The 17,829-nt window shown below is 42.5% G+C and overlaps 1 protein-coding gene across 8 annotated transcripts in view; it reads right to left on the bottom strand.

Annotated features, from left to right (window-relative positions):
* Nucleotides 1–1,249: 1,249 nt before the first annotated feature.
* cacna1aa (calcium channel, voltage-dependent, P/Q type, alpha 1A subunit, a) overlaps nucleotides 1,250–17,829 on the bottom strand; it is an 86,415-nt gene continuing 69,835 nt past the window's right edge. For 4 of the 8 annotated variants that reach the window (XM_084926262.1, XM_084926263.1, XM_084926265.1 and 1 more), the window contains 8 exons: nucleotides 14,185–14,285; nucleotides 12,450–12,565; nucleotides 12,215–12,347; nucleotides 10,696–10,809; nucleotides 9,429–9,467; nucleotides 7,728–7,944; nucleotides 7,188–7,459; nucleotides 1,250–5,599 (listed from right to left, as the gene is read on the bottom strand). In XM_084926262.1, coding sequence (XP_084782388.1) covers nucleotides 4,805–5,599; nucleotides 7,188–7,459; nucleotides 7,728–7,944; nucleotides 9,429–9,467; nucleotides 10,696–10,809; nucleotides 12,215–12,347; nucleotides 12,450–12,565; nucleotides 14,185–14,285 — 1,787 coding nt within the window. In that variant the 3' untranslated portion in view covers nucleotides 1,250–4,804. The remainder of the gene's footprint in view (nucleotides 5,600–7,187; nucleotides 7,460–7,727; nucleotides 7,945–9,428; nucleotides 9,468–10,695; nucleotides 10,810–12,214; nucleotides 12,348–12,449; nucleotides 12,566–14,184; nucleotides 14,286–17,829) is intronic. The other 4 variants (XM_084926264.1, XM_084926269.1, XM_084926266.1 and 1 more) reach the window with 4 other exon arrangements.

The following is a 17,829-nucleotide window of genomic DNA, read 5'->3' as shown; positions in this document are numbered from 1 at the left end:
AAGTGCTCTATTGGGATGAGATCTGGCCAAGTGATTATTTGAGTTTTGTGATATGGTGCATTACTCTGCTGTAAGCAGCCAGGAGAAAATGGATACACTGTGGTCATAAAGGGGTTGACATGCTCACCAACAATACTACAATTAGGCTGTGGTGTTTAAACAATGGTCAGTTGGTACTAAGGGCCTCAAAGTGTGCCAAGGGAATATCCCCCACACCATTACACCATGACCACCATCCTGAACTGTTAATACAAAGCAGGGTGGATCCATGTTTTCATGGTGATTAGGCCAAATTCTCAGCCCTAAATCTTAATGTTGCAGCAGAAATCGAGACACATCAGAGCAAGCAGTTTTTTTCAATCTCTCATTGTCCAGTGTTTGTGAGTGGTGCTAATTGTAGCTTCAGTTACCTGTTCTCAGCTGACAGGTGTAGCACCTGGTGTGATCTTCTGCTGCTGTAGCCCATCTGCGTCAAGGTTCAACATGTTGTGCATTTAGAGATACTCTTTTGCATAGCTTGGTTGTAATGAATACTAATTTGAGTTACCCTCACTTTTCTATCAGCCCAAATCAGTCTGGCTATTCTCTTCTGACCTCTCACATCAACATTTTTACTCAGAGAACTGTCGCTCACCAGATACTTTCTCTTCTCCATAATGTTCTCTGTAAACCCTAAAGATGGTTATGTGAGAAAATCACTGTGGACCAGGTGATTTAGGATCACTTAAATCACCTTTCTTCCCCATTCGGATTTTCAATTTGAACTTCAGCAGGTTTTCTTGACCATGTCAGCACACCTACACCGAGTTACTGCCATGTGACTGGCTGATGATATATTTCCATCATCCGTGGTTGACGTGCTGTACCTAATTGAGTGTATTTCTTTAAAGTGATTATAAAAAGCAGAGTAAAAGTAAATATATATATAAAAAAACATGTGCTTACTTTCACCATGACTGCAAATCTTTTTTGTAATAAAAAATAAACCAGTTGTTAGCTGTTTTTTTGTGATAATACTACACAAAGGTATTGTGGCCAAGAAATATGAGTACAGTTTTAAAGTTCATGTGTGGCTTTCATTTTCTGTGAGTAATGCTTACAAGCGTTTATTTTTCTTGACTGACTGACAGGTAGAGGAAATGGACTGAGAAACCTATGCACTTTCCTAGGGCACACACACACACACACACATGCAAATTCAAAGCTGAAGAAGACTTGGCACACAAAAAAGAAATGACACAAAGCAGTATGCATTCTCTCTGGATTTTATTCTTTAGGAAGAGTTTCTGTTTGGAATTACAAAATGCACTGGTAGAAATAGCGGTGAGACTGGCTGAGAGTGTGACAGGTAAGAGCGTGAGAGAGACAGGGTAGAGAAAGAGAGAGAGATAGAGGGAGAGAGAGCGAGAGAGAGAAAATAGAGAGTGAGTGAGAGATCAAAGGACCATCAGCCAGTTTTTAACAAGTACATCAACAGTTTTGGCGAGCTCCTCCATCCCTTGACCCTCCCCCAACACAAAAGTATAAGGAAGAATACACCATCGTCTGAACTGTACTTTCTTTTCTTTCTTTATATTTTTATTTTTTTCTGTTGAATTAAAAACAGTTCTTTTTTTTTTCATGGTGTCCTGAACATGGTTGTGCTGTGCCTCAACCCCATGTAACAGAAGAAAAACAAACAGGACTTTGACTCTCACCAAAGTCTCTTTTTTGTGTTTTTACTCTTTAGATTTTTTTTTAAGTTTTTAAAACATTTTTTGTTTTCAAAAATAGAAGGAAAAAAAGGAAACGTTGCTTTTTAAAAACATCTATCTATTTATATATCACTTTTTTCTTTTTTTTTTTAAATTCCTCTGAATTAATTAATCTGCTTTTTCTTTTATGTCCTGAAGATGACTTTTTAACCCACGGTGTGGCATGCACATAGCACATGCATTTCTGGAACTAGATATTTTTTCCTTTTTTAAAATCTTTTGTACTTGAAAAACGAACAAAAAGGAAAAAAAAAAAACTTTTTTTTAAATTTATGTATTTTTTCCCCCAGTAGCGACTTTACATTGCTTTTTGAAGACTTTGTGTGGTTAATCAGCGTGTTAGTGGATTTTACTGCAGCATATACACAAAGATGGAAGGTGAACATTTTGGGGCTTTGCACGTTCCATTCAGTGGTGGGGGCAGGTGGGAGGGGCTTTACTGACATCACACACGCACGCACACGCACAACCACAGAGCTGAAGGTCGTTACAATGATTTGACTTGAATGTCTTAAGATTTCAGAAGAGTTCTGGAGAATTTTTAAAAAAGCATTCAGAAAAACAAAACATAATTTTATTTGAAACACACCCACCCGTGTGCATACATACACGCAAAAACCCACTGACACACACCACAACCAGGAGCTACATACCTTAGTGTGCTTTCTAATTTTACATGTAGTGGTGTGAGAAATATTTTTTGTGACATTCCACTGAGGTTGGAAAGACACTAATAGGCAGTGTTTTCTATTTTTTTTTTCTCAATGCATTCTCTGGTCAACATGTGATAGGCCTCCAGGTAAGATGTGGGTCAAGTAAAAGAATGAGGAAAAAAAAGGAACTTAAAGTAAAAAATAACAGTAATGTTGGGTCTGACGGTGGTGTGCGTTAGTGAAAAGTGTTAGTTTGAGGCACACAGAGAGAACTGAAACTTATACAAGAGTGATACGCACAGAACGCAGGTGATTTTTAGGACTACAGCGAGGCCCAGGCATCCTTTCTCCAGCCCGTCTGCTACAATACGACTCACACACCTGATTTTTACACAGATAAGGCGGTCTACTAGCGAGAGAATGAGCTAAACTGCATTTTTGGTGCACTAACTGTATAAGTATAGTGAATAGACCGGGACACTATTTGTCACACAGCGCCATCTGTAGGTCAAAGGCGATGGCAAGTGGATTGTAAAACCTGCAATTCAATGCATTTTGATGTACAAATTTCAAATAGTTATTAACTTTGAAGAAGACTCAGAGTAAGAGGACAGCTCTGTCCTCCTGATAACTCATTCTCCCACAGTGTAGTGGTGTGTTCCAGCGCCACCCAAGGGTTGGAAAAAGGATTATTTTCAAATCTTCAAAGATCAAAATAAAAACAAGCACACAGAAGAAAATATAACACCAAATATGGAGAACTCGCCTCATTCTCACGCTCATCATGATCTTTACAAACGATGGTATAAGTTTATCCCTTATTACGTTCAGCAACAAAGAAAACAAAGATGAAGAGTTTCTCTCCTTTCTGCACATTTCTATTGGTCTCTTTCTGCTGCCTCTGTGTTAACCCCACACCCTGGAAGACTTTTGAGATGTTACTGATTTGTCAGACATAATTCACCGTATCCATGTTTATACCCTGCGTCCCATTAAACCATTTTTTTTTTAGCCTTAATTACAAAAAAAGGTAACTTCCACAAAAATAAGTACAATTCCAGCTGTATCAATGGCAGGCATTTGGCACGGAATAGACAGTAGACGAGCAAGCAGAAGAGTTATCATTTTGTTCCCTCTAGATATACATACAGTAACTATCCAATCTCCATGTAACTTTCGGGCCACTGGTGTTTTTAGCGTATGTGAAGGTACAGAGAGAGGAATGTCATTCAGAGGAGAGAGAGAGAAAAACAGAAAGCACTTTTAATCATAAATAAAAAAAGAGAGAGAAACCCTGCAGACCATAACAAAAAAACAGGACTGAAGAACATTTTCCCTCTGCAGACAGTAGATTCTCAGTGTTACTATTATTAGTATTTTTTTGTATCATTCATGCAGGATTCCATAGAGTGTACAACTCTGCAAGTCTACAAAAAACGAAGCTGTGTGGGGGTGCAACAGAAGATTCAAGCTTCAATGTTTTGAAGAAGTAGAAGAGAAGGAGGAAGAAGAAGCAGCTCCAGGAGTAGAAGAAATACTGCAGAAAACAGTTTGTTTCTCTGTTTCTGAAACCCATCCTCCACTATTTTTTTCCTCTCATAGGTCATAGGTTGAGGTTGGTTAAATTGTTTCTGGGAGGAGTGCAATCTCTCCAGTAACTGGGGTAAACATCCCCAGATGCACCCATCCTCTCCTCCAGATGTCCACGGAGGGACTCGTCGACCCCCGTGCAACACTACCCAACTCTCCCACCCACTTAGCCTCCCTCACCTCTTACAGGTGGAGGGCTCCGTGTCAGGTTTTTTTTGTATTTAAAAACACAGATGATAAAACTCATCAATATTCAACTGGTGGCTGGGAGGGTTGGTTTGAAATCTTTTTGCAGCTAACTTAACAGAAGTTAGCTCAGAGAAGCAAAGAAAACAAACAAACGACAACAACAACAAAAAAAGAGGTCGCTCATTTTTGTCTCTGACTGTAAAGTGTCTTTTGTCGAGTCGCAACTCTTGACATCTTGTAAGTGGCTATAGCTCATGGCCAGAGGCATAATTTAAGACACAAAGACTAGTGTCTGACGCTCCTCCAGTTTGGTCTCATTTGGCATCAAAAGAAATGATCGACAAGACGCGAGCAGAACGCGGAGGTGTTTCGTTACCTCCTCGTATCGCTTTTGGATCTCCAGATTCTGTCTCTGCATTCTTGTTCCATCCCATGACACCGGTTGTTTCATGTAGCTCACCGTCACTTAGACAGCAGTGGAGGAGAGGGAAAAACAAATCGAACAGACAAGAAAGAAAAGTTTATATTTTTTTCCCTTGGCAGTCAGTGCTCTGGCTCATCTTCTTTCAGTATTTAAATTTTTTTTTCCTTGTTAAGTCCCACCCCCTTCCCCAGAGGCTAGCACCAATCGTCATCCTCCGTTTCACTGTAGGGTTCATGCAGGCCTTTGCGAGGACCCCTTGGATGCCCAGCCGGAGGAGGGACCTTGTGGGGCCCAGTGTGTGGGGGTCCGTGGACATGTGTGGAAGGTGATGAAGAACGATAGCCATTGGGTAGCCGGCGCTGGGCGGCAGACTGAACTTGGCCCTGCACAGGCCCTGTCAGAGCCGTTGTTGGCGGAGGCGCGTGATGAACAGTTCTAGGCGAGGTTCGGCTGGGCTGAGGATGGGGGTTGTTGACTGGGTGTGGCTGTGGGGGAGGTAGGGGATGGGGGTTATGCTGCTGTGGTTGTGAGGGAGGTGGCAGTGGGTGGTTGGCATGAGGGTGTGGGTTGCCCCCCTGCACGGGGTTTGGCTCATAGGCAGGTGGTTCATGATGGGGCTCGTAGTCCTGGTAGTCCTGGTTGTAGAAACATCCATCCCCTTCTATGGAGCCCCCTCCTCCACCTGTGTCTCCCCAGCGCAGTGGGGGCTGATGACGTGGTGTGCCATGGTGGCCCAGCTGAAGGCCAGCAGGGGGAGGACCCTGGCCTTGGGAAGGTTCTGGAGAAAAGCGGCGAGGGGCAGGAGCTGGGGCTGAGGGTCTGCCTTGTGCCACCCCAGGAGGTGTGGGCATAGCCTTACGGACTACAGGGGAGTAAGTAACATGGGGACGGGGTGTTGCCGGGGTCTGAGGCAACTGCCGACGGCCCCGCCGTGGTGTACTGGTCCCCGAGGTTGAGGGGACAGGGCTTCCGCTGACTGAACTACTGCCCTACACAAAAAGTGAAATAAAGCAAATAAAAAGAACGAACCACAAATTCAACGACAAAACATGTAGAATAAAGTAGAGGATGGTAAAGATTTAGCGTGAAGCCAACAGAGAGAGAAGGAAAAGAATGCAAGACAGAGAGTCCAGATAGAAAAGCAAGAAAAGGACCAGAGCAAGATCCACAGCAACAATAAGAATAAAAGCACCATCCATAAAAGAGTGGCAGAAATGAAAGGCATTAAAAAGGAGCAGAGCAGATGATGTGGATAAAAAAGATGAGATTTCAAACAGGACCATACATAAAAAAGCAACATGTTACGCAGAGGAAAGAAAACAAAAGACGACAGGAGAAAAGAAGGATAAAGGGTTGATTTCCAGGATAACAAATGCAGTACAGGGTAAATATGGTAACTAAACATACATAAAATGTGTCTGGTTTTGCATTATTTTGAGCAGGCTGTGTAGCATGTATGTATAACACAAATTCAAATAAGAAAATCCACTTCCTCCCCTTTAAAGAAAGCTGTTGTTCCTGCAGTAATTATAAAAATATATTACAAAATCAGCGTGTTTAGCTAAATAATATGCATTACCAAAAATTCATGAGCAAAGAAAATTTAGGTCTAAAGTATAGTGGGCAATAAGCTTGGAAAAGAATGTCATAAGGAAACATAGTGGGGAGGGCATGACAGAACATTTAGACAGGGCAACTGGGAACAGCAGTAAGGTACTCAAATATACATTCTTTATGCATATTTGTTTGGTTGTTGGTGGTTTGGTAGCAAACACTTTTTACTCATTTCTGCATTATTATACCAACAATAATGCATGTTTATGTGAATATAGTGAAACATAAATGTATATACAAATATACATAAAGATACACATGCTATCTGCTGTCATTAACATAATGCCAACAATTAAACAATGGCCTCTAATCTGAGGGCAGAAGACCTTATTAAACAGTTGGACCTAGGTTCTGAGACTGGTGCATTAAACTTGCATTCTCTCTATTGGCCAGCAGGGGGCAACCCTTCTGGCTTTCAACAAGAAAATGATTCTGTTTGTCACATATTACTTAATACTTTTTGCTAATGAGTTTATGGCTTAATTGTTATATTTAATTCTTATTTATTACAGAATGATTTTTAATTTTAATATATGATTATGTTTATATTTTATATCTTGTGTATTTTTTAAAGTACGGATAGCCTGTAATTGTGAAGTCACTACCATTCAAGAAACTGAAACAAGCCTTCAGAACAGTAGTCCACAAACCAACAGGTGATGTCACGCTACATCTATCTTTTTTTATACAGTTTCCAATCAGAGGAACATTTCTAACACAACTACATCAAAAAGTTACACCTTATGTAGACTACAGCACTGTGTTTGGTTACAGCCAGAAAAGGTTATTGGGGTTTTTCTAGCTGATAGTCCACCAGTTAACTACCGTCAAATTAGAGGCCCAATATTAGACCATTTGAAATGTGTTTGACCAATATTTATTTAATTATTTTTCTCATCAAAAACCAACAGGTGTGTTTTTCCAGCCTAGATATCACGTACACTCAATACCCCAGGAGCCCACCTGTCTGTGTGTCACGCAATCGCGACCCTCGCTGGGAGATCGCGACCAGCGCCGGTCCCTTTCTCGCTCCCGGTCACGGTCGCGAGAGTGCCTGTGGACGTACTCGCCCCCTCGTTCTGCTACATAGCGCTCCTTGTCCACAGAGCCGTGGTGATGGTGATGATGGTGGTGGTGCTTACGGTCTTTGGAACGGCCGCGATCCCTGTCTCGATCCTTGTCTTTTGACGTGAGGTCGCCAGACTGAGTGGTTGTGCTTAGGTCTGTGCCCAGGCCTGATGACAGAGTGTTTAGAGGGGTTCGTTATTATTGCACTCCAGCGACACATTCTAGCAGCCCTTGGAAGTAATGGCTAAACAACAACAACAACAACAAAAAGACTTTTATGTGCTTTTTGTTCAGTTGTACAAAAATTGGATTCATTTATTGCAGAAGGTGAGATGGTTGGAGAAAATGAGTTCTAGATAGTGGAAATATCTTCTACAGTACCTGTCAAATGATCAATTATGCAAAAAATGTGTGTGTGTTTGTGGTTTCACCCACCTGTGTCAGCCTCAGTGTAGCGACAGAGGGACCTCTCAGATGCCCGATGGCTCCGGTCTTTTCGCCGGTGTCCGTGTCTGGAACTTCTTCCCTCTTCTGGGATTGCATGCTCCATGTTGTAGTCGTCTGCCCCTCCTTTGTCTCTGTGACCACGCCCAGACCTGCTGTGGCCCAGGGAGGAGGCGGAGCGTTTCATTGGACTGCTGTCATTGATGGTCTAAGAGAGGAAGAGAAAGAAACCACCGAGGGATGGAGGGAGAGAGAGAAATGCAAGGAGAGGTGTTTCCTTTGAATGTCAGGTTGGTGTTTCATTTATACAATGGGATAACAGATATGTATAGGGGTGTATATATGGGTTTAACTGGGGTCTGTTTCTATGAAAGCCCTCAACGCATCTTCTTCCTTTAACCTATACCAAATCATAGACCCCCAATCATGCTACTTCAAAAACAGAGACATTGCATACAATTTATAAGGCAGGGGTCGGCAAAAAAACCCATTAGCCAAGTTTAGTGCTTGTAAACAATCCATCCATGTATTTCAGTAGCTAAGCATGGCTAAAGCAAGGCCGGTGCAGTGTTGTATTAACATTCAAACCTGGTGCAGGGCTCAGATGCCGACCCCTGATACAGAAGATTAAAAAAAAATTCTAAAGGAAGCACAGGGAAAGAGATGATGGCAAGCGACCATGCCTTCCATGCTTCTGTAACTTGTAATGTTAAAGAAAAAAAGGGGACAGAAGGGTCAATTCAGCACTTCTCCATTTTCACCACCCATTAATGCCCTCGAACATGGCGCATTCCAGGCTGCACAAAACTCTTCTGTTTCTGCTCTGTCTCAGCGTGCTTCCCTGCAACCATGCATGTACATAGGGGATGTCCTGAGTCTGCTAACGACATTCCTCTGCAGTGCCGAGGCCTCGTGACCTGAGGCAGGACAGGACAGCAGGACAGCGCCTATGGTGCCACAAGTTGCTGACCTGGGCATGAAAATCATATCAGGTTACTTCAGTGCTAAATCCTTTTTGCAGCTGAGCTGAGCAAGTTTTGTAGTCATTGTAAATTGTTACAGATTAAATTACAGATGATGGGTTGGCAGATTAACTGGCCTCACAGAAGTAGCACTGAGAATCCTATAAACATATCCATTCATATGCACGTATGTCCATATCCCTCCTCGTTTCTGACACTCTAACCACACACCACATACATTCACGCAAGCATACACTCACTCAAACAAAAAGATCTAAGTTCTAGCATGCAGGTAGGCAGTCGTGAATGGAGACTCATAATGGAGACTGTTAACAGCAACAACACAAAGATAAGCACACAGGCATGAGGACATGAGACAACGAAGCACCAGGAGCAGCAGCTGAGTAAAGAGAGACAGAGATACAGAAGACCCGGAGACAGTCATATGACCGTAAATGATGAGAAGGGACAAGCAGAGTTCAGCCCGAATCCAAACTTTCTGCATTAAGTGCACGAGTGAAGTAGTTAAGGGTCAGTAGGATTGGTTTGGAAACTGGACTTGCATATGAGTTCATGCTAAAAATGGTTGCTTTAATACATCTTAAGAAAACCCCTGCTTAAAAACACACACACACAGAAAAAAACACACAACACAAAGACATGTTTGAGAAGGGGACTTGAATAAAGAGAAAGGGGAGGAGGGAGAAGACAGAGAAGACAGGGTACATACACTGAGGTTACTGCCACGTTGCTTCCCTTTCCTCCGCTGCTGTATGAGCACAGAGAAGACACACACACACACACAAACAATGCCACAAATACACCAAATGTATGGATGTGGCGCAAACACAAAACAAGGAGGAGAAGTGATGGGGAGAGGGAGAGAAGGAAGGGAGACAGGGATGGTATGATATGCAGTGATCAAAGAGGAAGGGTGAAGAGGAGTACAAGTTTAAAAGCGTTAGATTGAGGTTCAACCCAAAAAGAGGATGGGGTGCCAGAGTGGAGAGATGAAAGAGAGAGAAAGAGAAAAGGAGGGACAGAGAAAGAAGGTCCGATTAGACACCGAAGCAGCAGCGAGGGTGGAAGAGATACACTTACCACAAATACTGGGGGTGATTGGTGCCACGAGAGTGTTATACAGACAAGATCACCATGAAAGTGCTCAATCAACAGAAACACGGTCACAACATCAATGATGATAATCAGCGAAAAACACATATAAAAACAAGCTCCAGAACACACAAACACGCACACATCTGTAACACTCAACATCATGCTAGAACCAGTCCTGCTAATAAAGGGGGGGAAGCCCGGTTCGGCACTTGGAAAACCTCTGCTAGGAAGGAAGAGACAGTTTAGCAAAACGAGAAAAAAAAGGATAAATAAATCACGTTCCTGACAAAAGAAGAAGAAATAATGTGGGGTGGGTGTGGGGGTAGAGAACTGCGCATGTCTGTGTGTGGTTTATAAATGTGTCGTGTGTGAATGACAACCAGAGCACTCACTGAGATATGAAACAGTTTAACATGGATGAGGGTGTGGGATGGAAAACAAGGCAACCGCATTTCCAAAAACACCTCCATGCAGGTGAAAAAGAGATAAGGGGAAAAGAAAAGCAAAACAGTTGGGAGAAAAGAAAAAGAAAGGAATGAAAGGTCTGACTTTGCCTTGCTGTGGTCCTTGTGAACCCAAGCCTGGAGGTCAACATGTCAGCAAAACATTTACATGTTTTACCCTGAAATACTGTCATGATATGCTAGCGGACATCATGGTTGCAACCACGTCACCCAGCGCAAAATGTAACCAGTGATTGTAAAAGTTTGTCGTTCGCAACCTCGTCCCAAACATTCTCCACTCTGGATTCAAGAGGCCGCAGCAAGAAATCCATAAGCAACGAGTCAGACCTTTGTGAATGTCATCGTTCCAAACAAAAGGAGATAAGGAGCGGACACAATGAGGACAATGGACAGTGGAAAGGTGAGAATGCTGCTCACTTGGTTGTCGCCTGGGAGGCGGGGCATGGAAGCGGCCCTGCCGTGGCCTTCCATTGGTGGAAAGTGCTCAGTATCCGAGTAACCATCCTGCCCCATCTCTCTCATCTCTACCGTCTGTAAACAGAGCAGGAGAGCAGGAGGTGGTGTGATTGGCTGCCATGAAAACTAATAGGGAGGAGGAGAGGGGGGGGTAAGGTGGAAAGGTTATCCAAAGAGAGCAGAAAGCTGAAGGTCCCAGAGGAAAATCATGTCAGTTGGATAATTTGGTCTTTAATTGTTGTTTTCATTTTTAAATTAAACAGAAAAAAGGAAATTGTGTGTTTTGGTCTTTAGAAAATACTCCAACCAAAATCCAATTTTGTGTTTGCATATGCTGCTGTCACTTGAGTTGCAACAAATGCCAGCAGAAGGTGATTTGTTGTTTCCCTTTTTGTTTAGTGGCACTCAATGCCAGATGGAGGAGATTGTGAGTCACGGCAGGAGTGGATTCTGGGAGGAAAAAACCACGTGCAGCCAAAAAGAGGCATGAGGGGAAAAAAAGAAAGAAAAAAAGAAATCTGATCGGATGATAATGTTAGCCAGGTGCAGGTCCTGGTACATTGTGGGCACTAAATGAGGTTATGTAAAACTGAAACTGCACTGGTGGGTCAGCTGCACTGCAGTTATCAAAAATCCAGTATGTTGGGTTTTTTTTTAATCAGAAACATGCAAATTTTATGTAGCAAATTTGCAAAATTCGATTTTGTTTGGAGTAAATTGCATTTTAGTTAAATCCGAACTGATAATCAAAGAATATCAGGTTGTCTCTCTGGCTACTGAGTTTAGTTGTTCCTTTAGAGCTCTGCTGATTGTGGACAGGTGGCTACAATAAGAGGGCTGACAGATGCATGCACCTGCCAGACCCCCACCCTCCCCCCGCACGAGGTCTACAAGCAGACATGTTTAACGGCATGAAAACAGAGACATGAACCAGTCTGAGTCAAATGAGATGCAGAGATATATAGCCACTGAACAATTCAGTGAGATTTTAAAGAAATAAAATAAAATAAAAAGACTTGTGTGTAGAGACAGGTTTGAGAGATGGAGCTAATCAAAGAAATGTTAAATGTTAGTGATATCTGAAGAATCCAAAAAAGAGGAACTGCAGGAAATAAGTGTAACAACTTCAGTAAAATGATAAAGGCAACAGTGCAGTAACGGTGATGCAGTCTGAGCTCTGAACTTACGACACCATAAGAATGGGAGAGTATTCCTAACAATGAATGTACTGGGGAAAAAACTAAATAAACTTATCAGCTGCCCTGATTTGATCTAATCCTCTATAAAAATCAGGTGTTATGAATGAGCAGGTCACCGCTGAGCCTGGATACGGAATTACAAACTTGAACAGTGAAGATTTTACCACGTAATTGTCCTTGGAGCTACATCAAGTAACACGGCACAAACTATTATCTGTGTGGTCTCTGGCCAGCTTATTGTGCCATTTCCAGCGTGTGTGTGTGTGTGTGAGAGCTTTTACCTGAGAGTTGGTCATGCTTCCCAGGCCATCCACAGGGTGTCCCTCAGGGCTCCAGCTGCCAACCTTCTGAGACATTTCCTGAGCGCGAGCCGTCACCCACGACTGGCTTTCCGGGACACCTCCCTCCACCGGCCTGTGACACACACACAAACACATATTAACAAGTCAAGGGTATGTCTTTCTTCAGCAAACCTGTTCCTGTAAAGTGAAAATAATCCAGAAGTGTCCAACTCACAGGCTGTTGGTGGTGTCTGTCATCTCAGGAGGAGGCAGGGCATTGTTAAGTCCCGGACCCCCATCCTGGGAGGGGGTAGGTGGCTCCACGCGCTGAAATAGTAATGGCGTTCGATTCTGTGTGAGATATACAACATGGCCGTCGCCAGCTATCAGGCAGACTGACAGGGAAATGGGGAGGGGGAACAAGGGCAGAGCATGAAGAGAGGGGATAGAGAGAGGGGGCTGCCGGTTGAAGCGAGACCGGGCAAACGGGAGAATGGAAGAGGGATGAATGCAAGAGCAACGAATGCCCAGCAGCTAGCAGAAGGAGAGAGATGAGCAGACTCAGATGTCATTCTGGGATCAAAGCAAAATGACGATCAGTGAGGAAGCGGGATTCAACCACTGCATCCAGAGCTTCATACAGCAAACTATCACATTACGGGATTTCGTCTGATGAACAGTTGTCATCTGATGCATTAACAGGCTGAAATTTAATGGGTGGGGGTGGGTATGTAAAAAGAGAAGAAAAAAATATTTGCAGGACAATTAAAAAAAAAGATCCTATTCTAAAATGATAGAGGACATTGTAGCAAAGAAACACAGCAAGAAGCCGGTAGCAGGCAGGTAAAGTACACGATGGCACGTGTCAAATAAGAATTGCTACATTTGTTATCAGTCAACAACTGCCTAATGTCCACTAATGAACACTTAAATCTAAAATTTTATTTAGTTGTTAAATTATTTTATTAGTTTTCTTTTGTTTTTCAGTTTACTTATGTGAAAATACTGTAGCAAGCATCCCAATTAGTTTGCAAGGAATAAACACAATGTGAACCCCAACAAGTAAAGCACATCTAAAACTTGTGTGATCCGGTCTGACCTAACTGCATTTTCTATAATGAAACACTGCATAGATCTTTGCATTTCTAGATAATATGGTAGCTGAGATCTGAGGCTCTAGTAAAGTCACACCACAGCCTGTGTGATAAAAAGTATGTATAAAAACAATTGAGTGAGAAATGCATCTGTGTGTGGATGTGGAACATTGCAAAGGACTGAAGGCAGGAGAAAATAATGAGGATCAGAAATAATAAAGAAGGCAGTGGCTTGCTGATGTTTCGGGAACATCATGAGAAGTATCTCATAATACATAACACGTGCAATGACAATATTAAGGGCAAGCAGACCTTTATATTACGGCTGAATAATAATGTTAGGAATCACATAATTTCAGCATTGATAACATATCATCTTGTGAGGGAGATCTATACCTTTCCAAGGTGACAAGCATGGGTAACAGGGAGTTAGAAGGTAGTGTATTGTTACAAGCAGTTGATATAGGAAAGAAACAAGCTCAGCTAAAGAAGCCATTGTGAAGATTCCCATCAAGTTCAGGCATGGGCACATTTGGGATTGTGACAACATTTTAGCTTAATGTGAAAAAAATAACCTGCTACATTCTGTATGAGGAAAACGTTTTTTTTTCCTCAAGAATTTCAGTGCTAGTGTAACAAACTTTGCCCAGAAGGTGGCAGCATTGTTTCTGAGCATTACCTTTGTGAAGTTATTGCGTTTGCCTTTATAGGTAATTGAATGGACACGCTTCCCTAATCTGAACGAATGCTGTCACAGTCCGGGCTTGTATAGATGAAGTTACAGACCTGTGGCCTCGGTTTCAGCGCGTCAGTCTGCCTTTAATTTTAAAGGATCGGATGCAGGTAGAGTGTTACTTCACTGGAGACAGGCAGTACCTGCTCATCACGAAGAGCCTGGGAACGTTTGATCTTGCTCTGCCGGTAGTACTCCATGATCATCATGGCGGCATAGATTTTCCCCACTGTCAGGTCGGTCGCTGCAGAGAGAATGACAAGTTACCCTGCAGGATCAGGCTCTTTGGTCTTTGAGCATAAGGAATGGTAGAGAGGTGTGAGGCAAGCGCACAAGAAGCACTTGCATACATGAACATACGAGAAAATAGTCTTTTCACTGCCAGGCTGATTAAAAACTTCAGTTAACTCTAAAAAACACTTTTATGTGTCACAAGTACAATGCTGTAACTGAACAATCTCCTTCTGATATATGGCTCGTGTTTACTGTGTAATATTACAGGGAGTGCAGAATTATTAGGCAAATGAGTATTTTGTCCACATCATCCTCTTCATGCATGTTGTCTTACTCCAAGCTGTATAGGCTCGAAAGCCTACTACCAATTAAGCATATTAGGTGATGTGCATCTCTGTAATGAGAAGGGGTGTGGTCTAATGACATCAACACCCTATATCAGGTGTGCATAATTATTAGGCAACTTCCTTTCCTTTGGAAAAATGGGTCAAAAGAAGGACTTGACCGGCTCAGAAAAGTCAAAAATAGTGAGATATCTTGCAGAGGGATGCAGCAGTCTCAAAATTGCAAAGCTTCTGAAGCGTGATCATCGAACAATCAAGCGTTTCATTCAAAATAGTCAACAGGGTCGCAAGAAGCGTGTGGAAAAACCAAGGCGCCAAATAACTGCCCATGAACTGAGAAAAGTCAAGCGTGCAGCTGCCAAGATGCCACTTGCCACCAGTTTGGCCATATTTCAGAGCTGCAACATCACTGGAGTGCCCAAAAGCACAAGGTGTGCAATACTCAGAGACATGGCCAAGGTAAGAAAGGCTGAAAGACGACCACCACTGAACAAGACACACAAGCTGAAACGTCAAGACTGGGCCAAGAAATATCTCAAGACTGATTTTTCTAAGGTTTTATGGACTGATGAAATGAGAGTGAGTCTTGATGGGCCAGATGGATGGGCCCGTGGCTGGATTGGTGAAGGGCAGAGAGCTCCAGTCCGACTCAGACGCCAGCAAGGTGGAGGTGGAGTACTGGTTTGGGCTGGTATCATCAAAGATGAGCTTGTGGGGCCTTTTCGGGTTGAGGATGGAGTCAAGCTCAACTCCCAGTCCTACTGCCAGTTTCTGGAAGACACCTTCTTCAAGCAGTGGTACAGGAAGAAGTCTGCATCCTTCAAGAAAAACATGATTTTCATGTAGGACAATGCTCCATCACACGCGTCCAAGTACTCCACAGCGTGGCTGGCAAGAAATGGTATAAAAGAAGAAAAACTAATGACATGGCCACCTTGTTCACCTGATCTGAACCCCATTGAGAACCTGTGGTCCATCATCAAATGTGAGATTTACAAGGAGGGAAAACAGTACACCTCTCTGAACAGTGTCTGGGAGGCTGTGGTTGCTGCTGCACGCAATGTTGATGGTGAACAGATCAAAACACTGACAGAATCCATGGATGGCAGGCTTTTGAGTGTCCTTGCAAAGAAAGGTGGCTATATTGGTCGCTGATTTGTTTTTGTTTTGTTTTTGAATGTCAGGAATGTATATTTGTGAATGTGGAGATGTTATATTGGTTTCACTGGTAAAAATAAATAATTGAAATGGGTATATATTTGTTTTTTGTTAAGTTGCCTAATAATTATGCACAGTAATAGTCACCTGCACACACAGATATCCCCCTAAAATAGCTAAAACTAAAAACTACTTCCAAAAACATTCAGCTTTGATATTAATGAGTTTTTTGGGTTCATTGAGAACATGGTTGTTGTTCAATAATAAAATTATTCCTCAAAAATACAACTTGCCTAATAATTCTGCACTCCTTGTAAACAAACTATGGTCTCCAGTAAAATGATTAAAATAGTTTAAAAAGAGATACAATCTGTGCAGATCAAAGCATCATAGAATGAGAGCAACTACTGATTTATACTTTAGGACTCTGTGTTTTTCCTCAATATAACTAATGGTAAAAAGAGAGATTTGCCCCTAGTCTATAAAGCTGCCTGCCACGGAGTGAAAGGACATCTGTAGAAGGTTTATCTATAGTAGGACACCCTCTGATCTCAGGCACAGAAATGGGTAGAAGTGTGAATGTTGAGGAATGGTGACTCTTGCGTTTGAGTTTAAGAAGGGAAAAAAATGCAGTATTCATTTTGTAATTTTGTGATTGCAAATGAATACTCTACCGCCACCTGTTGGACACAGATGGTAGCTTCAGTCTTGTAACCCTGAACTAGCAAAAGTTCACAACTACCTTTTTTTTCTCTTGGGCTGCTGACCTATTATGGCCAATGCATGCAGGATTTGTCCATGTACTGTATTGTAGCATGCAAAGAAAGCCCTTTAAGTGTGAGGCAGCATTAAAAATGCCAAAAAGCAACACATCAGTAGTTCACAATCATAGCAGGAAGTCACTGCAGCTAGCCCGAAATAAATCATCAGGGTCTGTTACTGTCATTATTCATTTAATGGAGGGACGTGAGGAAAAGTCAGCTGAATTTACGTCATGAGTGAGTCAGAGAGGAAATATGCCCAAATGCATAAGAAAGTACACTCTGTCATTCTCCGAAGGAAAGAAGTTTCATAAATATTATTACAGGAGGAAGTTTACCCTCATTAATGATTAGAGAGCACTCTTGGCAATTCCCGGGCACAGAGCCAGCCATCCCCACTCTGGCTGCATTGAAAAAGCAGCATTGGGTATCCATACTTACGGTATTTAACCATGACAGAGTATTATTGAAAGTCATCAGGAAATGAAAATGCCGATACATTTCTTTAGATGGGAAGCAGTGATACGGGTAAAGAAGAAGAATATTACTTTTTTTGTCTCACTCACGAAGGTCTTAGAACAGATGGCCAAATCACGTACACGATGATGCACTCGAGACATTCTTATAGACATCCAACTGGGCTGTGTGTGGTTCAAAGATGGGTCTTCTAGGAAGTGACGGTCATAGCTCCTACAGTTCAAAGAGCAAATACGCTGAATGGCCAACATCACGAACATGTGGCCATCTGCCACATGAAAGCATTTGCAAGAAGCTAGTTGTGGTGGCTCCATCTGGAAAGGGGTGGTGGTAAAGAACTGCAGCACATGCCAGGCAATGACACTTTCAGCTGAGGCTCCGCTGCTGTGATAGAAGTGGCCAGCCCCTGTGGCAATATGATGGGCAAGCATGACTTCCCCATGATTCAAGTGGGTATTTCACATTTCCATAATTTTTAGCTTCTTATGGATAACCAGAAGAAGTGGTCTGCAACAATCAACCAAAATTCATCCCAGTAAGCTCAGGTTACTTCTGAGGGTATGTAGCAGTTAACAGACTCCAGTTTCTACAGAGAAACAACAAGCAGAGCACTGCCTTTAACAAGTACGAATACCACCTGAAAGACTGAATCTTTGAACCAGTGTTGTAGTTTTCCTTGTTTTGGATAATTGGGGATTAGGGGAGGAGTGTAATGCATTAGAATTGCAGGAGACTGTATTATTGCACTGCCACCCATTGGACATTTTCGATATATTCAGTGATGATGGAGAAAGGGTTTTTTCAGTAAAGAGCT

The sequence above is a fragment of the Perissodus microlepis genome, chromosome 4, assembly GCF_051167445.1.
Source record: "Perissodus microlepis isolate ML-2025 ecotype Zambia chromosome 4, ASM5116744v1, whole genome shotgun sequence".
Lineage (NCBI taxonomy): Eukaryota > Metazoa > Chordata > Actinopteri > Cichliformes > Cichlidae > Perissodus > Perissodus microlepis.
The sequence above is the reverse complement of the archived record's forward strand: the minus strand, read 5'-3'. Positions and strand labels throughout refer to the sequence as shown.